This window comes from Myiozetetes cayanensis, unplaced genomic scaffold (assembly GCF_022539395.1).
Source record: "Myiozetetes cayanensis isolate MyiCay16 unplaced genomic scaffold, myiCay2020 scf2-11, whole genome shotgun sequence".
NCBI classification, from domain to species: domain Eukaryota; kingdom Metazoa; phylum Chordata; class Aves; order Passeriformes; family Tyrannidae; genus Myiozetetes; species Myiozetetes cayanensis.
This window is the reverse complement of record NW_026087411.1, coordinates 101,169,555-101,188,783: the sequence shown is the minus strand read 5'-3', so window position 1 is coordinate 101,188,783 and position 19,229 is coordinate 101,169,555. Positions and strand designations below refer to the sequence as shown.

Sequence of the window (19,229 nt, the reverse complement as noted above, 5' to 3'; positions counted from 1 at the left end):
GTATTTAGCATTTAGTTTGATGCTTCTACTCCGCTAATGCACATCCTATTTAATACATTTAGCCCCCCAGACACAACAGCATGCATAGACATACTCACTGGATAAAAAAGACTTTTAAGGACTCTCAAAATATAAATGAATTTAAGCAGATACTATCCTGAACAGTACAGATTTTAAGGACTTCCAGTGTCTATTGTTTTCATTATTTTTCCAACACCTCTCGTATTTCAAGGTATTGGTTTCTGCAAAGTCCTTGTGTGCTCAGCATACAGGTTCCTTGCTAGGCTGCACTACATCACCTGGACATCAATAAAAGAGACACTTGCAGGATGGGCAATGCTAAAACTCCTATTGATGGTGATGAGAACAGAACTGAGCTCAGAGTCAGAGACAGTCACTGTACAGCAGCATCTGCTGCAATACTCTTTCAGCTGTGTTCTTTCATAAAGAGCAAAAAGATGTATGAGATGTAAAAATGGCTCCAAATTTTAACTGTTATTTAAAGTTATGAACAAAAAACAATTTCAAGAATACAGTGAAAGTATTACAGTAAAAAATCAGAAAGTTAGGAAACGCTATAATTAAGGCAGGTCTCTTCATGCACTGGTGTTCTAATTAATTAATGTTCACCTGTGTTTTTTTCCAAAGGTCCCTCCACAAAGGATGGACTGAGGCTTTGCTTTCTTCTCCGTTTCTATTTTAATACATAGGTATCAGGACACAAACCATGCATGCTCTAAAGGAAGAATTATTTATGATAGTCATCACTACATTGCTCCTGAAAAGCAACGATGGTCTCCCCATCTGACAGCTGGGGAGATGAACTACAAAAAGTTTAATATTAAAACTAGGCACTAACTTCAAAAATCATACAGGGTTTTTTTGAAGTATTTACTATACAAGATGTTATCATGGTTTAACTCCAGCCAGAGACCAACCACCATAAAGCCACTCACTCACAACCAACCACCATCCCAAGCAGGAAGAGGTGGGGAAGAATCGTGGGGAAGAATAAGAATAGTGAAAATAATAAAATTCATGGCTAAAATAAGCACAGTTTAATGGGACAGAAAAGAAAGAAAAATAATTATTATAGTAATACATAATAATATAATAATAATAATGTAATAAATAATGGTAATAATAAGAAGAATAAAACAATTTCAATATATAAAACAAGTGATGCACAATGCAATTGCTTACCACCTGCAGACTGATGCTCAGCCAGTACATCAGCAGTAGCCCATGACCAGTTTTCCCCCCAGTTTATATTCTGAGCATGACAATATATGGTATGGAATATCCCTTTGGTCATTTGGGATCAGCATTCCTGGCCACGTCTCCTCACGACTTCTTGTGCCCCTCCAGCCTTCTCACTGGCAGGGCATGAGACACTGGAAAGTCCTTGGTGTAGTGTAAGCACTGGTCAGCAACACTTAAACTATCAGTGTGTTATCAATATTATTCTCACCCAAAATCCCAAACTGTACCATCTAGGAGAATGAAAATTGTAGCCCAGCCAAAACCAGGAGAGATATTAAGTAATGGAAGAATAATCCCTAAATAGTTGTTTGGAGAAGCCTTTCTGCACAGTGCTCAATTCAGGCATCTAGAAAGTGCCACCTACTGAAAAGCCGACAGATAAAAACTTCATGACAATTATATTCAGTTCTCCTGTACTGAACTGGTATTAGCATTTTGGGCTCCTATTACACATTAGAAACATGTCTTCCTGAATGCAAAGCTAGTGGTAAACTGTTTCATAGGGAATGGCACTTGAAACTCAGGCCACACCCCATGCTGTGTCACAGAACAACAGGCTGGGAGAGACTTCTAAAGGTCCCCTGGTCCAAAGGTCTGTCCAAATCAGGGACAACTTGGACCACAAAGCCCACAACCTTGGTCCAGCTGAGTTCTGTATGTCTTCAAGGATGGAGATTTTTCAGCCTTCCTGCACTCCTGTTCCTATGTTTGCCTGTCTTCACAGAGAAAATTTTCTTTCCAATACCTAATTTGAATTTCCCTTGTTGCAACTTGTGCAGTTGCCTCTTGTACTGTAACTGTGCACCTCTTAACATTCCAGCTGTTTTCTCTATACCCAACAAGTAACTAAATAGTCTGAAGACGAAACAAAACTAGCTAAGTCAAAAGTTCTTAGTCCCCTAATTATCTTGGCGGCCACCATCTAAACTTTTTTAAAAGATGGTATCACACAGGCACAGACTTAAGTTCAGAGGTGAGCCTCCAGGGTGACAGATGTAAGGAAACATTATCCCTTTGCTGTGGAAAAACACTTCAGTTTCTACTGAGGATTTTTCCAGTCTAAAGCCCAATAAGAAACACATTTCTCATTCAGCTAAGACTAAATTTAATCATGGTTACAATTAGGCTCAAAATTACACTGTATAGTTCACCCCAGTTAATGTTTGGTTTGCTGAAGTAACAAAATTTCTAGGTGTAAAACAGCCACAACTTCCTTGGTGGGGAAGGAGCTGCTGGGACAGTATATACACCCCATTATCTGGAGAGTTATAGTCAGACAATCCAAATATGAGAACTGATGCATCCCCTTAACAAGCTACACCAGTAGGGCTCCTAAAATCATAATCAGAGAATTTTGCAACTATTCTTGTTCACAGCAAATCTTAGCTGCACTGCCTGCCCTATCTTAGGACACAGAGATTATTTTTATACTCACAAATTAAAAAAGTCGGGCTCTGTCCTCAAGCTCTGGCCAGGCCAACTGGCACAGTGCAGCTTGCTTCCATACAGTGGAAATCTCCTATCCCTTATAAAGAAAGTGCCACATTCAAACTGCTGGTGATGGGCACTCCTTACAAGCTGGTCTGAACCTGACGTGCAACAAAATCACTGTGGAAGTAAGAGACAGACCAGGAGACTAATCACATAAACCCCATTTCCTGACAAAAATGGTTTATATTTCAAATGTAAGGAATAAAAGATGCTGTAACATGGGGGAGAGTTCAGAAATTAGACTCTGATGGATGTAGGTTCTCTATTCTAACTTTTATACATGCCAACCAAAGCTGAGATTGTTTGGAGTCTGAGGTTTTTAAGTTTATACTCCAAACCTAAAGTCAGTCCACACTATGTCAGCACTCCAGGAAACCAACATTCCTCAAACCCCAGAGAGACTGCATGTGGTTTTGGAGCAACACTGCACTCTGGTCACTCCAAGAAGTCTTTCACTTACTGACCAGGTAGCAGCAACTTCAGCAATAAACATGAGCTTAGTCATGTGCTAAAGCCCCCGTGCCTGTCTGTTTAATTACACTCAACTTAGCAAAACTCTTGTTCTCATACCATGCTAATGGACATAGCATAGAATTTTTTTTTGCATGCTGGGAAAATTCAGAATTCTTTTGATCCAAGCTTGCAGCAAGAGAGAACAGTCTGTACTGCTTCTGTCAGGATTTTCAAATGTCTTGAGTTTTATTTCTTGCCAGAACACATTTCAGAGCTCTAAATAATGCATCTATTATAAAATTAAAAGTATAATTTTTAATGTAAATTTAACTAGCATCATCTGCCAGGAGGCATAAAAAAATTTACAACTCTTTTGATTGCTAAAGACAGCAGTAATTTTTCAGAATTTATCATCATGTGGAAAATAAGTCAAAAATAAATAGCTAAGTATCTCCCGTATTACTTAACTGATTTATTCACTTAGAAAAGATTGACCTAGCAAAGTCAATTCTTTAAAGTCCTGCTCTACTGCATGCCACAGTAAGATCAAATGCATTGTCATCTCGATAATCCACTTCTTTCATACAGGTACACTAGACTGTCCTAATTCCACTGGAAAAGCCAGTAACTGTCCCTATTTTAATTTTGCTTTTTTGTTGTTTGTTTTTTTTTTACAGCTCAGCTCTCATGCATACCTTTTCATCTTTCTTTACTTTCTTTTCACAGAATAAAATACTTACAGTCATAGGAACTAAAGGCCTTTTTTCCTTTTGCAATACCCAGTGTCTCCTCAGGTGCCACAACATAATGAATAATAGATCAGATATCCACACACATCCAAATTACTAAGGGATGCAAGTGCTGTTCAACACGTTCTAACGTCAGACACTCGATTTAGGTAGCATGCTGCAAGGGTAACTAAAATCTGAAGCACACTTCCTCTGGAAGATATGAAATTTCCAATGCAGAAAATTTTGAGAAAGACAAACATCTGCTAGGACTTCTTTAAGAACATGCAACTGTAACCTTTGGGAAAGACATTGTTGCTGTTCCTGTGACCAAGACAGCAAACTAAACCATATCCCATCACAGACCTGAACATTACAATCTGGACATCTCAACTGAATCTATTTAAATTTCAAAATCTGCTTGTGGTACCTTTTAGGCACAGGCCAATAAGCACTCTCCCAACAATTCCCAGGCACAGCTAATGAGAGAAGATGGACTGGGGACTACTCCCATGGCCACTTTAGAAATAGACACCGTCTTTTAGAGGTTAAGAGAGCTTTACAGAATAGATGTGAGCAGATGGTGCTAGCTGGTCTGGCCACCAAGAACAGACTTGGGCACTGTTTTATTCACTAGGAGGGATGTAACATTTAGGTCCCTTTCTGTCCTTTCTCTCAGGTTCTACAGCTATGACTGTGCATTGGCTTTGTAGGTCAGAAGCAAAAAATTTGCCACAATGGTAAACGTAACACAAACCAAATGTTTAGCACAAGGAAAAACAACACATATAGATAGTTACGCTTTTAATACCTGATGTGATGATGAGACCTTGGTCCACTTCTGAAGTGGTGGGCACAAGCACAAAACAAATCAACTTTTCTCAGAAGAACTTCCATACAACTTGTGAGATTATGAAAGGGAGACAAAAACTGATGAGTCAGTGTTCACTTAAAATACATCATTGCAACTCTGCTGCTAATACTGAAACTACGACAATTTTATAAACCTGATCTTCCTCTGGCTTCTGTTTTAAAGATGTAAACCTTGAGAGAGACCAGATTGTATTTGGGAATCAGACTATGGTCCTTTCAAGAGAATTATTCCCCATTTATTTAAAAAAAAAAAAAGTTAATGACATTATTCAAAGTCAGTGTTTACTGCCACTCTTTTACTGCATGTCAAACTTTTATATCCTTGACTCTGAAGCAATTCAATACTGAACATCAACTCCCTCTACTGCAATTAATGGAATGTTACTATTGACTTAAGTCACTACCATATTGAAAACAGTTTCAGAGGCTACGTTCTAAAAAAGATTTATGATAAAAATGTAGGGGAGAGAAGGAAATATTTCAGATGAATATTCCCTAGATGATTTTCTTAAAGATGATTTTTTTAAAGTTAAGCTTAGCCCTTCACGTCTGTATCGCAAGCATAGTAACAGTGACTTCTCAAATACAAAAGCTCATAATAACTCTCATTCTATTATTTTTTGAAGAGATACTTTTGTTTATTAGTAAGTGATCAACACATTGTACAGTCACTAAAGCTGTGTGATTGTCACATTAAAATCTCTTTATACCTTAAATAATTTCAGGTTCGAAACTGAAAATCATTCAGAACTTTTGAAAGCCTTTTTCTTAACTATTTGTTAAGCTCCCACATCAATCAAACCCAAGGTCACTGCCATGAATTCCAACTGTACTTTTTTGAGTAAATTCCCAGACAGAACACCAAAGTTGTGCATTTCTCAGAGCAAAGTCAGAGCCTGGATCTACTTTCTCTAGAGGAGCCATGAAGAGATTGCACAGAACTTTGGGAGTCCACAGATTAGAACTTTACTTTCCTACAAGATTCTACATAGTTTTTAGCAAGTTATTAAGGCTTACATCTCAGAGGGTGTGTAACTCCCAGTAGTTTTAAGCAGGGTCTACCACTGTGGTTATATCTCAACTGCAGTACGCCAAGCTCATCCAAGTGAGACAGAGACAAGTACTCTCCTTGTATATTCCTTTTTCCTGGGAAAGGAAACCTGGACATATGACCTGAAAGGGAGTCATAAGCAGCCATGACCCTGATTTAGACAAGTAGCTGAGGAAGAGCTCCAGAGAACTCTGCTGAGCAGCATGACTCTGGTTGTTCTGTAAATAGGAGTGCAAACTCTGTCCAAGTCTGATTATAAGCACATTTGTTCCAGACTTCTCCACAGCCACAGCTGTGTGGGACAGACCACATTCAGGTGATCCGACAATAAGTCGGGTCAATCAGGACACAGGTGCAGTTCACTTGTATGTCCCACATCAGAAAGCAAAATTCATCAAGTGGCTGGCTCTACAAAAAGTAAGAGCATTGTGATTCGTCTACCAGCCAAATCTCCAGAAATATATGCTGTTAGGAACTGTTTGACTTCTATTACAAGGTCGCCAAGGCCAGTACCAAAAGCTGTGACTTCTTACAGCAGCCAGAAAGTCAAATGGATCAAAGGTCAAACTTATCTTCCAAGCTTCTGGTCCCTCCAAAAACCCACCACTCACACTCACTCAAAGACATAGACTTTTGACTTTGAGACGATTATTCATTTGGTTCTGATATTCAAATAGCTGTAACTTTGCTTGGTGCAATACTTCACAAAGTCCCTGTAAAAGGTAGATTATTTCCTTGAGAGCAGCTGAAACCAAAAATTCAAACCGAAGACTCCAAACTTCTCTATAATGACTCCTCATTTTCAAACAAATGGAGGACTGGCCCATAGCCACAGTCAGGGTATCAGACTGGTACCCAAGAGTCCAGGAGAATTACTTCAGGGCCAACTGAAGCCACAATCTCTACACCACCCCCCAAATGTACATTCCCCACTCTCTTAAATCTTACCCTTGTCTCAGCACTGAAAACTAACATCATTAAAATCAGCTTCAAAATAAATATTTTAATTTTAAATTTTAAATTTCATATTATTTTAAAATAACTTCTAGCTGGATCAACAGGATGATGTGACTCACCACATACCCATACAATTGCTACTACCAACTACAGAGAGAAACTAGGAGTCAGAGTTGCGTAGTAAAAAGGACACCTCTACTGACTTTTCAGGCACTCCTGAAATCATACCTCAAGACTTGTCTCCTCTTTTCCCTGAGGTCTCCTGGGAGACTTTCCACATTTCCCTTGATCTCTCTGTGCCTCAGTTTCCCACTTGTACAGTGCTTCCCTCCTCATGGAGACACTTTGAGGGAACATACTGAAGGGCTGAGACCCCTTTGGACTGACTCTGCATATAGAGGTGCAAACTTTACAACAAACTGAAAAGTACAAACTGATGCCTAAAACCAAGAACCTTTGAAATAGCTGGAGGATATATGGTAGGTCATGTACAGCACTGCCCTGTGCTACTGTTCTGATGTCAGAGAGGCAACATAAATCAGAATGGAAAAACAGTAGTAGCTCTACTCTATACTGACACCTCATGTGACTTCGCATCCTTTCTTTCAGCAGGATTGGAAAACAAACTTGTTTGTTAGGTTCTAATTTTGTATTTCCCATATTTTTAGAGTTTAAAGTAAACTCTTACTGTATTTCAACTGTATGTATGTTCACAGATAAACAAATGTGAGTACCTGCACATCTTCAAGTATGGAAAAGAGCTAAAGACTAAAACTTGCCCAACTCCTTACAAACAGGCCCTAGTACATAAGGTAAACAAATATTATCAGGGGCTATCAGAAAAGCAGAAAGTATCTACACCCATTAGAAGCTATTTTAGCTATTTTCATGGCTTTATGCTTAAAATTATAACATAATTACGTTAAGTGTTTCCACCCTTATCTCCTTCACTGTCTCCCCTCTTCTTCTCCACCTCTCTTCATGGAAGTAGGCTCATTTTACTGTAATAGGAGTTCATCCATCCAACTTCTAACAGTGCAATGATGACAGCACAATGTTATGTATGTACACTAAGCATTTGCCAGTATCTGTTTCCTAGGACAGCAGAAACACAGCTATTCAGAAAATAAACCACTCCCAAACACCCCCCAGACTATGCACCAAATTAGAGGTCAACAGATCTATGAAGGCTGATGACTTTAAAAGTGAAAATAAAAATTATCTGTTAGATAGTCTGCAATATCAATGCTATGATCCTGCCTCTATACAATTCTTGTTTTTGACAGGGATAACAAAAATATTGCAGAGCTTTGTCTACTTCCCCTCCCTTCACAAGATACATTAGCGTTTAGGTTTGCTTCTTGAAGGTAGGGAGACACACTAATCAATAGAAAAAGTAACAAGTCTTGGGCCGAGTAGAGGAGGCGGGGAAAGGGGGTGCCATATAAAAGAAATACAAAATATCTAAAAGTTCATTTTCATACGGAGCCATTGCACTGCTGCCAGCCGGGCTCTGCTACGCCATTAAATCCCTCTGTCCTGTTACCGCTTTCATTATTCCAGCTCAGGGAAAGTATTAGTGAAGCACTGGCACTAATGCAGAGATTTGCATCAGCAGCTGCCAGCCTAAGGGAGGCAAAAAATACAGCCCCGAACGTCAAAGGGGAAGCAGCAGCAACACACTGAGGGACACTGGCCTCCAGCAGCTCACACCCCAAACCAACAGCCCCGCGCTGGACGCCTTCCCCGAAGGTAAACCTGGGAAGCATCGGATCTTCCTCCTCGCCAGTGCACAAAGCACTGTCCAGCCACGATGCGCCCAAGAACGCCGGCGCTCGCTGTCCCTGCAGAGCCAGCCTGCCCGGCAAGGGAAGGCGGGGGGGGAGGGCAGGGGGCGCGGGCAGCCACCCGAAGCCCCGGCGGGACACCCAGGCCGACCGACCCGCTGCCTCCAGCGGCAACAACGGCCGGCGGGGCATCCCGGCCTCGCCTTCCCCGCCCGGCGGCAGCCGGAGGAAGGAAGGGCCTCCCTGCCCGAGCCCCGGCACCCACCTCTGCCTCGGGCCGGCTCCCGCAGGCTCCGCTTGCCGCCGCCTCTGTGGCCGCCGCGGCCGCGGGGACTCACCGGGCCCGGCGGTGCCGCCCCGGAGGAGGGGCCGGGGCCAGGGCCGGGCCGGGCCGGGGGCGGAGCGCGGGCCCCGCCGGAGCTGCCGCGGGGCGGGGCGGGGAGGGGAGGGGGGCCGCGCCATCGCGGGGGGCGGTGCGGTGCGTGGGGTGATGCGATCCCCGGGTTTGTGATGGGGAGAGCGGACAGCGGAAGAGAGAGCCGGTCAGCCCAGCCTGACCCGTGACAGGCGCCGCTGCAAGCTTGAGCTGCCAAAGCCCAGCCGTCGGGAGCACGTCTTTTAACCTCATACGCTTTATCATTGTAAATAAGTGCGATTAAATAAAGTTTAGCCGCCAGATAGTGGTTGCCTTCCATTTAAACCGTATCATAACCTCCTTCTACACTGAGAGCGGCCTTACAGATCTAAATAGGGAAGTGGGTGTCCGTGTTAAAAATGAAGCGATGAAGGAATCTTCCAGGCTCTTTTAAGTCTGTTTACAGAAGGGAAGAGAGGGTGGTGCTATGTGCAAAACAAATGAGAAGTAAACTGAGTAACACACACACACAAAAAAAAAAATAAAATATATATATATATATATATAAAAGGGTCAAAGATCATTAGTTGAAGCACTCTGCTAATTTTCGGCCTGAAAACAAGTTTTTGAGAACTGGATTTCATGCATCTACCTATTCTAGTCCCCAAAATGTGCATGCAGCTGAAGCCTGGGAACAGTTCCCTGTCGAGTAATTAACGCTTAAGTCTTCCATTTTCTGTTAACTTTCCAGTTACAGTGTAAAACAATCCCAGTGTACATTACCCAGTTGTAATCCTTCAGACTTGTTTTCTGTGACACATCTTCTTGATGTAGCTTTATTAGCTCTGTGTCTGTGGTGGCCAGTCTTTGTACAGCTCACAGCTACAAAGGACTTGCTGGGTGATGGGGCCAGGTGCACACTCACAGACTCCAATCCCTGCCTCTTGTTCTCCTCCATTCCCACCTGCACAGCTACCCTAATGTGTTTACTTCAGTTTTGGAACACAAAAGTCAGTGAAGACAGTTTCTGCACGGGCACTACAAACAAGGGTGTATACTCAGTCCCAAAGAGAAAAGCTCAGAAATACCTGCAGTTTCATTTCCCAGGCATATCACATCTCGTCCCTTGTCAATGGGCAGTCAGTAGACAATGAGAAATGCTGGTAAATAATCGCATCCCTGATATGAATACAAGGCTGTGTTGGCTGTGGATCCTGACCAGTGCCCACCACATTTGTGTGAACTATGATCCCATATTGTGTTCCCTGTGAGAGGATGGTAACCTCTAGCCATCACCATCCAAGTTAGGTGGGGGGGCTGCTCTAATATATTGGTCTAATATGGTCTTTCACCATTATACTAAAATCAAAATGTGACCATAACACACTGAGTCAAAACCACTGTCTTTCCATAGTCTCAACAACACCCACCCTTCCATGCATCTTTCAGAAATCCAGAAGCTAGAGCTTCTTTCAGAAATCCAGAAGCTACAGCCTCAATTGTGGACGTTCTATATGGTGTTTATAATTACTTATCATGTCTAACCATATGCTGCTTGATGTAAAATAACCCACAGAATAATGCTCTACATTTTTTATGGTTCCATGTGCAAGATCATGGAAATACAGCCATGACACACACAAGAAGCTGTGGGAAGTGTCACATGCTTGCAAAGCAACAGTGAGCTTCAGTTAACAACAGGGGACTATCTTCATCTTTCTATGCTTTTTTACTCTGTTCTTTTTGATGGTGTGACCATCAAAATGATGGTGTGCACACTTGCAGAGCAGTGTTCCTCAGATTACTTCCCTGGATCAATCTCTGCCGAATGATTCGGAAGTCTTTACTTGTGCTGCACTTTAGTTCATAACTGTTCTTCCCAGTTACATCTAGCTGGAGTACCAAGCACTAATACGTAATCATCAATATCATCCAAGCTTAGCACAGTCATGGCTGTGATTTTGACTCAGCCCAGTGCAGAGTTTGGAGGATAGTATGGTCAGGAGTGGTTCCTGAAAAATATTCTGGAGTTACCCACAGAGTAGTTGGCAGAGGGAGCATGGTCAGGAGGCATGCTCTGCCCTTGCAAGAGGAAAGTCCCTGGTGGTATCATTTCCAAAACACTCGGGAACAATGAAATTCTGAACTATTGCTGTTTTCTTCCCCCTTGACATGTTTCTTTCTGGAGGCATTGTGTTAGTCAATGCATATTTGTTTCCTTGGTTTGATCTAAAACTGTCAACAAAATTTTGAAAGACCTGCTCACATAAGTTTTTCTTTCCATTACTTTGGTCATCAACTTATATGCATCCATTACTACCTAATTCTTGATTCCTGTCCCAAAGAGCTTATAGGTTGCGTATTCACTCTGTGTTTGCAGAGTTCTGGCACAGTAGAGTTCTAGCCTATGATCTGGGCACATAGTTCCTATGAAAATACAAGTTAGAAGAAAGTTGAGCAGTGTAATCTTCTGTAAATTAATAAAACTCAATTTATAAAAAGTCTACAAGCACAAAAGGTTTTAATAATACTCAAGAACAGATTCCTAGAGAACATTGCTAGTGTTCATGCAAGGGAAAAAGGGCCTTCCATTCATACTTGATTTTTCTAGCAAGTATGTTGCCAGAGAGCAAAATAACCGCTCAAACCATTGTGCATTAGCAGTAATGCCTGGCTTTTCCTCACTAAAACTGGAGTTGTTGTTCAGGCACACAGTACCTGGGTCATGAATGACTGTAATTGTTAATGCATACCCACTGTGCTGGTAAAAATTATTCAGTAAATAAAAAGTTGAGCTTTTAGCTTTTAACTTATAATGAACTCATAAGCAAAGACTGCTCTGGGGTCTGGTGCTGACATTCTTTATACTAGCAATAAACTCAGAGTAGCTCAGGAAATGTAAATTAGGAGTTGATCTAGTTTTATTCCATTGTAAACATAAAAAAGCAGTTGATTCTGACTCTGTAATTATCTAATTAAATGTCCCACAATCTTAACAAAGGAATTGTTCTCCTAACATAAGTAAATATTTTTATACAGTACATACAGTTACCTGTGATAGTTTACTGAATTCTCTGTCTGGTTCAGGTTTTTTTCCCCTTCACTTTTCTTTTCCCTTCAAGTCCAATTATCTAGTACTTCATTAAATACTGGCATTTTATCTATCTCTTAGTACTTGATTGATTTGAGAACTTTTTTTAAGAAGTATAATTAGATGTTATTTAGTTGCAGAGATTTCTAAAACATTTGCCCCTCACTTGCTGTCAGTTTTGACCGTCCTGCTGATTTTGCTTTTTCTCTATTCCTGGGATCGACTGTTCCAACTGTTTCAGCATCAGGTGCTTGAATATCTGAGTAGTAAACAACTTACTTTGAAAAGAGAAATAATGCAATCCTTGTCCAACATGAATCTGTACAGGACTTTATTCATATAAAATTATCTTCCTTCTGGCAGTATGTTCAGTCTGTCACATTTAGGCAGATGTTTCTGGCCTGCCTCAGCTATCAGTTCTGTCCCCCTGAGCAACTTGCACTTTGCCAGCTTTAGCTTTTGGATTTTGCTTTCCGTATCGTCACAGTTCCTGAGTATTGTAATCATTTGCTGACAGTCACAGCAAATACACATTCTGACATAATTTCTTATCTTTCTCCTTTGACCTCTCTGTCGAGAGATGAGATGGCGACGTCATCCTCAGGAGGACTGTGATGCCACCAGAAGTAGTATAAAGTGTAAGACAACAATGAGGCAGAGGAGTGACTGGTGAAAAGCAAAACTGAGAGGCTTATTATGTCAAACGATCAAATGTGGTATTGTAATTTTCCAGGAACTGTTGCAGGCGAAATTAGAGGCAGGGCAGAAGGCACTGGTTATGTACCAAAATGCTCATCTGTAATGATAACAGCTCTCATGCCATCAGGGTGTGCATCGCATAACTGAACTTGATTTTGAAACAAGTACTTTTGGACTTGGTTTTGTGACAGATACACCCTTTCCTTCACCTCACTGAAAATGCAGCCCAAAAAAAGGATCTGTAGCAAATGAACCACCAGACAAATATTAGGTTTTTTTCTTTCTCAGAATATAACAAATCAGGATGATGAAAATTCTCAAAAGAGTCTTTCTTATTCCTCTAGATCCACATCCAGACATGCAAAACCACGAAAACCTCAATGCTTCCTTTATATCCTAGCAGCTCTTTCCCCAGTCAAAACTCATTTATCTGCTACAAAATACTTGGCTACTGAGAAACAGAGGCTTCTATTGACTTCTATGACCCAAACATCGTCAAAGCAAAAGAATGTAGGAATATTTAAATTAGGAGCAAGAGAGGCTAAATTTATCAACCTTTCTGGACGTACACTTGTACCAGTCTAATCTCATCAGAAAGTAATTTAGCTCCAAATCTGTAAATAGCCGTGGTTAAGCTCTCTAAATATAATCTTAAAAAGCTTAGAAAAACTTGAGACCTGATAAAGCAAAGCAATCATGGTGTATGAGATTAAGGATATAACAGTGAAATTATCATCCTGTTCTTTCTTCAGCCAAAGACCACAATTCCTGCATAGGCTTGTTCAAGCATAGACTTGTAGTCTGCTCAGGCAAAATACATACAGATGTCTAAGTGCACATACATACAAGAAATAAGAGATCATGCTCAACTCCATGGCAATCCCCTCCATCCTATTGAGGACAGAAATGCTTTCCAGCCCAAAAGCTAGATTTTCATCAGTCCAGTAAATCTATGCATGACCAGCAAAGCTTTTGCCCAGAACTCTGTTTTCAAAGCACAGCAAATCAAAATCATTAGTATTATTTTTTTTAGAACAAAATAGTACAAAACATACTTTGAGTACTTCAAACAAAGCTGGTCTGCTTCCCAGGGTATAATCTTTTCTTTACTGTTCCACAACTCTTGCAAACTAAAATGGCAGTCTTAATCCTGAAGAGGAAAAAGATATTTGGAAACAATCTCCTTCTGTTGAGAAGTTTGTTGCTTTTCTCTCAGCCTCATGTCTGCAATTTCTACATCAGACTGCCTACCAGTATGAAATTATCCTTGCAAACATGTTCTGAAAGTTATTGTTCAGGGATTGGAGAGCAGCACACCTTGATTCATTCACTATGTTGTTACCTCCTTACTATGCCAACTGTAGCTGGCAAAGATGTAACAGATACAGCCATGACAATAAGATAAACAGGTATTTTATCTATCTCTTTCTTCTGATGGGCTAAGCATTAAGTGCTAATATAGCTCATTTTGAAGTTCATTCTATAACTCCACTGAGGAGTGGAGTATCTAAAATGAGTTTTACAATAAAAGTAGCAATATTTGGTGCTTCTCATTGTGACAGAAAAATTCTTCACTTCTGTGCAGATCAGGGTATAGAAGGGGTTGTGCTGTGTGGCTCCTGATGAATGAAGGGGAACTCTGTCCCTGGCTTGTGGTTACAAGAAGCAGGTTGGCTTGGCTTTGAAGTTAAATAATTCTGCGCTATCTCAGGTACTGTCGTTAGTTCTGGCTGTCATATAAACTGGATGAAAAGAGTTTAATCTCCCCTCAAGAAAGAGATGGAGGATTGCAAGCCGGCTGTCAGGAGGAGAGGCAGACCCTGGAGCTGATGGGGAAGGTCTCTGCAGGCATTGCCCTGAAGTTGCCCTCTTCAGCCCTGTCTTGTGACTGTTGCTGAAATAAAGTGAGATAATGCAAGCCATTACTACTTTTCTTTTCTCCTCTCTCTCACTCATACTCAATTTTCTTGAATATTTGAAGTGGTAGAATATAACCTTGTTACAGCTTTTTTTTTAAAATGGCTGTCTGTAACATTTAAAAGGGTAACTTTCCCAGTTCACCCTGTGCAGCAGGTGTGGTCCTGTGCCTCTGCTTGAAGGGCCCCTGCTTTCCCCCACAGGGCTGTCTGTAACAGCAAGGCAAGCACAAATTGATGCTCTGTTCATCAGCTCCTGCCCTAAGGTCTTTCCACACTGTCTGCTCATTCCTTCTTGTGTGTTAAGCTGTCAGGACACCTTAATCTGGCAGCATGGATTTCAGATCTCTCTGATCTTTAACCTCTAGACTCAGCACTGGGTGATTCAGGGGGAGAGGTGAGATACTGTTTTGGGATAATCTGTCTTAGAAGCACTTTCCTTGTAATTCCATTATTGGGGATTTTAGTGATTATGGTTTATACCAAGGACTGTGCTTGTTCTGAATTTAAAGTACATTCACCCTTTGAATGCATGTGATAATATTTTTCATGCAAAATTTGAGCTATATGGAACAATTGCAATGTTTAAAAGTATATTTTGCTTAAGCAAATAATCTTTTTGGTCTCATTGTCAAAGCTGATTAACCTTATTTTTGTGGGCTGATTTGTTCTTAAAAATATATTGTTATATATAAAGTTAATAATCAAGATTGTGTGAAAATCCTAAAGCACACAATTAAATGCTGCATATGCAGTCATGGGACAATAAATTCTCCTCAATTACTTGTATCAAGCCTGAGCAATTAATCACTAAATAAGGTTATTTAGATCAGTCTTTCTCTTATCTAAGCAATTCATTCTCCTCGTCAGGTGTGTTAAAGCAGGAACATTGTCATTTATTTCCTCTTTGTACCAGCTATCATTCATTACACCTTCTGTAAAGACATGCATATCTATGTTTAATTAAGCAGCATTTCATCTCCATCAGTCTAAAAGTAATTATTTGGAAAACTAAATGTAGGTTTGCTGTGACAAAGAGTATTCAGGCGGTGGAGGAACTACAGTCTGTTATTTGAAAGGAAGTATTTCTCTTTTTTTTTTTTCTGATTTTTACTGTTGTGATGAAAGCTGTGAAAAAAATAGAATTTTACTCTAATAAAAAATTCAGTATAGAAGAGTCTTGAACTCTAAAATGCAAAAAAAGTTTTTGCAAGTGAAACTCCTGTCTTAAAATGGGTTAATTATGTCTACGTAATCTGGTTGAAAAGTATGATATATTTGAATGGCTCCTAGGAGGCAGAAATCCGTTATAAGAAAATGTAATTCAATGTTGAACTGAGAAAGTTCAAACAATTTTAGTTAGTCCAGTATTAAGATATTGTAAATGAATGTATTATCAACCCCCCCAACTCTACATTTAACCCTCTAGATCCTGCCCTTACATAAGTGCCAGTGAGGGTCAATTCTGTTTCCATGTATTCTTGTTCACAGTTTGAAAAGAACCTACTTGCACATACATACAAGACTTCTTTATAAACATTATGTTTCAGAGCAATTTCAATAAAATAGCTGCATTCAAGAATTAGCACACTGTGAAAATTATTCATCCTTGTTCCATAAATGTGGCAGAGGTTTGTCTTAAAACAAGAATTTTGTGTAAATCTATGGAAATCATTTACTTTGGTGAAATTAGTGAAATCCATTTCATTAGGTTCAGCATGTCCTGGGACAGAAAGCCTTTGTCCTGGCGGTCTGTATGCTTCCCATATTCCATTATGCAAATATGAGAATTCATCAGAGACTTTGCCTCATTCCTGTTACCCTCATTCCAGGTAACTGTACAGTTTTTCTGCTTCAGGCAAGTCTACACACCATGCACAGTCTCCCAAAACTAGCAGCTTCTGCCCACAAAAGCAACATAAGTTTATTTTACTATTACTTGCACATCAGTGGCATTGTGTTCAGTGTATCATGCACAAGGAGAATTCCCAACCCAGTGAGTTTAGAGTCTGAAAGTATCAGGCCTGATATTCAGTTCACACAAAACAACATAATCCTGTTCAAGCCATGAACTCTGTAATACATAAGCAAAGGTTCTTGTTCATTGTTTCAAACAGGTGAAGATTATTTTGTTTTTAATAGCACAACTAGGAACAAATTAGGCAAGCAGTGTTTTTTATCAAGCTTTACCATAGTACAAGAAGACACAAAGGACTGATCAGAAAATAATTCTATTTAATAGAATAAAAAACAAAGTCATACCCACAGGTAGTCCAGAGTCATGTCAAGGTACATGTCTGCTTCTGTTCTGAACTCTTCAGACACTGTTTTCCCCATTCCCACCCCCACACTGCAATTTGTGCACAAACAGAAAGGCTTCCCTGTGCAGTCATCCCGGTGATATCAGATGTCCCTCCCCTGCAGCCTTAGGTGATGTCCCAGTTCATTCACCTTGCGTGTTTTTCATGTTTGCTTGCATGGGCTTGGGATCATACTTATTGCTCATCTACCTTGTCCAGGTCAGACGTAATTTGTTCTATGCAATTCTGCTTCCCCTAGCAGATAAAGTCTGGTGTGGTTTTCTCACTTTCTGTTTCATACTGCTATCTGCTTTAAGCAGACGTAGGCCCAGCTTAGTGCAAAAATATCTTTTGTCTGCAACACCTTTGATATTTTTTTTATTGTTAGTAGTTTGCTGATTTCCCATGATCTTTCTGTGGAGCACATTTTAAATATAGCACATCCACATTTCAGAATTCTTCCTCCTCCTCTTCTTCATGTATTTCTGTACTAGATTATGAGACATTTAGGGCAAACAACATAGTACTGATACATAAAGAAGAATACAAAATTTTTCCCAAATAAAACATAGCATGATTCTTCTTAAAGTATAGTCTTACTGGAAGAATGCATTACCCTCAGTTCTTTCAAAGTTACAGTAAAAGTTCACATGGCATGTTTTGGTTATCCAGGAGATGTTCTTGCAAAGTTCAGAATCTCATCTGAATGCAGATCTGAATGTTCCCAAAGTTTGGAATGAAAAGATCACATCTGTAATATTGGCTTATGTATGTTTAATTTTCAGATTTTATGCTGTCCTTTGTTAACTGGAGTCCCTTCCCTGTTCATTTTACTGGCATTTTGAATTTCAAGGCACCTTTCTGTCTGCAGAGCTCAGCTACAGTACTGGATCTCCAAACCCAAGCCCTGCCAACAGCAACCAACCTCGTCCTTATTTCAGACTGCCTGTTTGGCTTTTGTACCTATACAGTTTACATGACATTGCTAATATTAAACTCTTCATGAAGGTTAAATCTTCAATTTGTAGAAGCTGACATGCCTTCCTACATCTGCTACACCCAAACTGAGAAGCTGCCAGGTTCTATCAACCAGCCAGCACACACCGAGGAGCTACATGCAAGTCTCCACAGGCTCTTGGATCAGGAAGGTTCCTCTGTAAACCATAGAATATATCCTACACTGCACTGTGTAGGTTGTCTGGAAACACTAGAGTGGGATTTACATGAGATAGCAGTATAGCTGTGCTAAGATTATACTCCACCCAGACTAATACATCTCCTGCGAAACCTACACAGAGCTGTGTGGTGACTCCAGTAGCTCAGCTCAGTGGATGTGATTGCATTGCTCTGCTTGGTGCTGGGTGGAAATGCCGTGGTCTTACATATGATTTCAAACGCGTCAGCATCTCAATACTCTGATCCACCATTGCTGTAAGAGTAGGTCACTGGGAAATACAATCCAGAGTCACTTATAAAATCATTAGGCTGATCCCCAGATCTGCCTCTTTTCCCTCCTCCACCAATCATTCGGCAGTGGTGGTTCTATCATTGGGGTGGGAAGTGCCGATCTCCCTCTCTCATTTCTTCTCCTGATTGGTTCTTCTGTCAATCCATGACTATGTCCCAAGACCACCACCTCACAGATATGTTCTCTGCCTTCTGGGAGAGCAGCAGCAGAGATGTCTGGGCATGCTTTCCCTGGCTTGGGACATGTTTTGCATCTCACATTTGCCACAGGCTTGCTCATTCTGTGCTTACTGCCCAGGTCAGGTGCCAAATTTCCAAACTTTTGTGTTGTTTCCATCCTCATCCTGCTGGTGCCAGCCACATGTGAGGGCTACCAGAGCCATCCAAACTTTCCAAACAGGAATAATAATACCCTGGGAGACATATAGTAACATGTTGTCCAAAGTGTGACACTTGGACAAGCTGGGTACCAGAAAGTGGGAAGAGTTAACCACTGCCTGATCCTGCTTTACCAAAGACCCGTTGGGCTTCAAGCTAGGCCTGCTCTATGGCACTGAGTTGAAAAAGCAAATGAACAATTGAATTCCTACATTTAGATTGCGAGTCCAGACATTTCGAATCCAACCAGGATCTTTCATCAACGGAATCTGAAAGAAACAAAAAATAATGAGAAATAATGCAGTTAATTAACTATACAGAGAAGTTAACATATACAAGCCTCAATCATGGTCCTTGAAATGCAGCTGCTCTTAATGAATACCTCTCTTGTGATTCTTTTGTAAGCCACATTGCCCTTGA

At 40.6% G+C, this 19,229-nt stretch overlaps 1 protein-coding gene across 3 annotated transcripts in view; it reads right to left on the bottom strand.

Moving 5' to 3' along the window:
* LPIN1 (lipin 1) overlaps positions 1-17,022 on the bottom strand; it is a 55,241-nt gene extending 38,219 nt beyond the window's left edge. For 2 of the 3 annotated variants that reach the window (XM_050315283.1, XM_050315281.1), the window contains exon 1: positions 16,927-17,022. In XM_050315283.1, the coding sequence (XP_050171240.1) occupies positions 16,927-17,001 (75 nt within the window). In that variant the 5' untranslated portion in view covers positions 17,002-17,022. Of the gene's footprint in view, positions 1-8,868; positions 8,981-16,926 lie in introns of those variants that run through there. The other variant, XM_050315282.1, reaches the window with a different exon arrangement.
* Between the last annotated feature and the right edge of the window lie 2,207 nt (positions 17,023-19,229).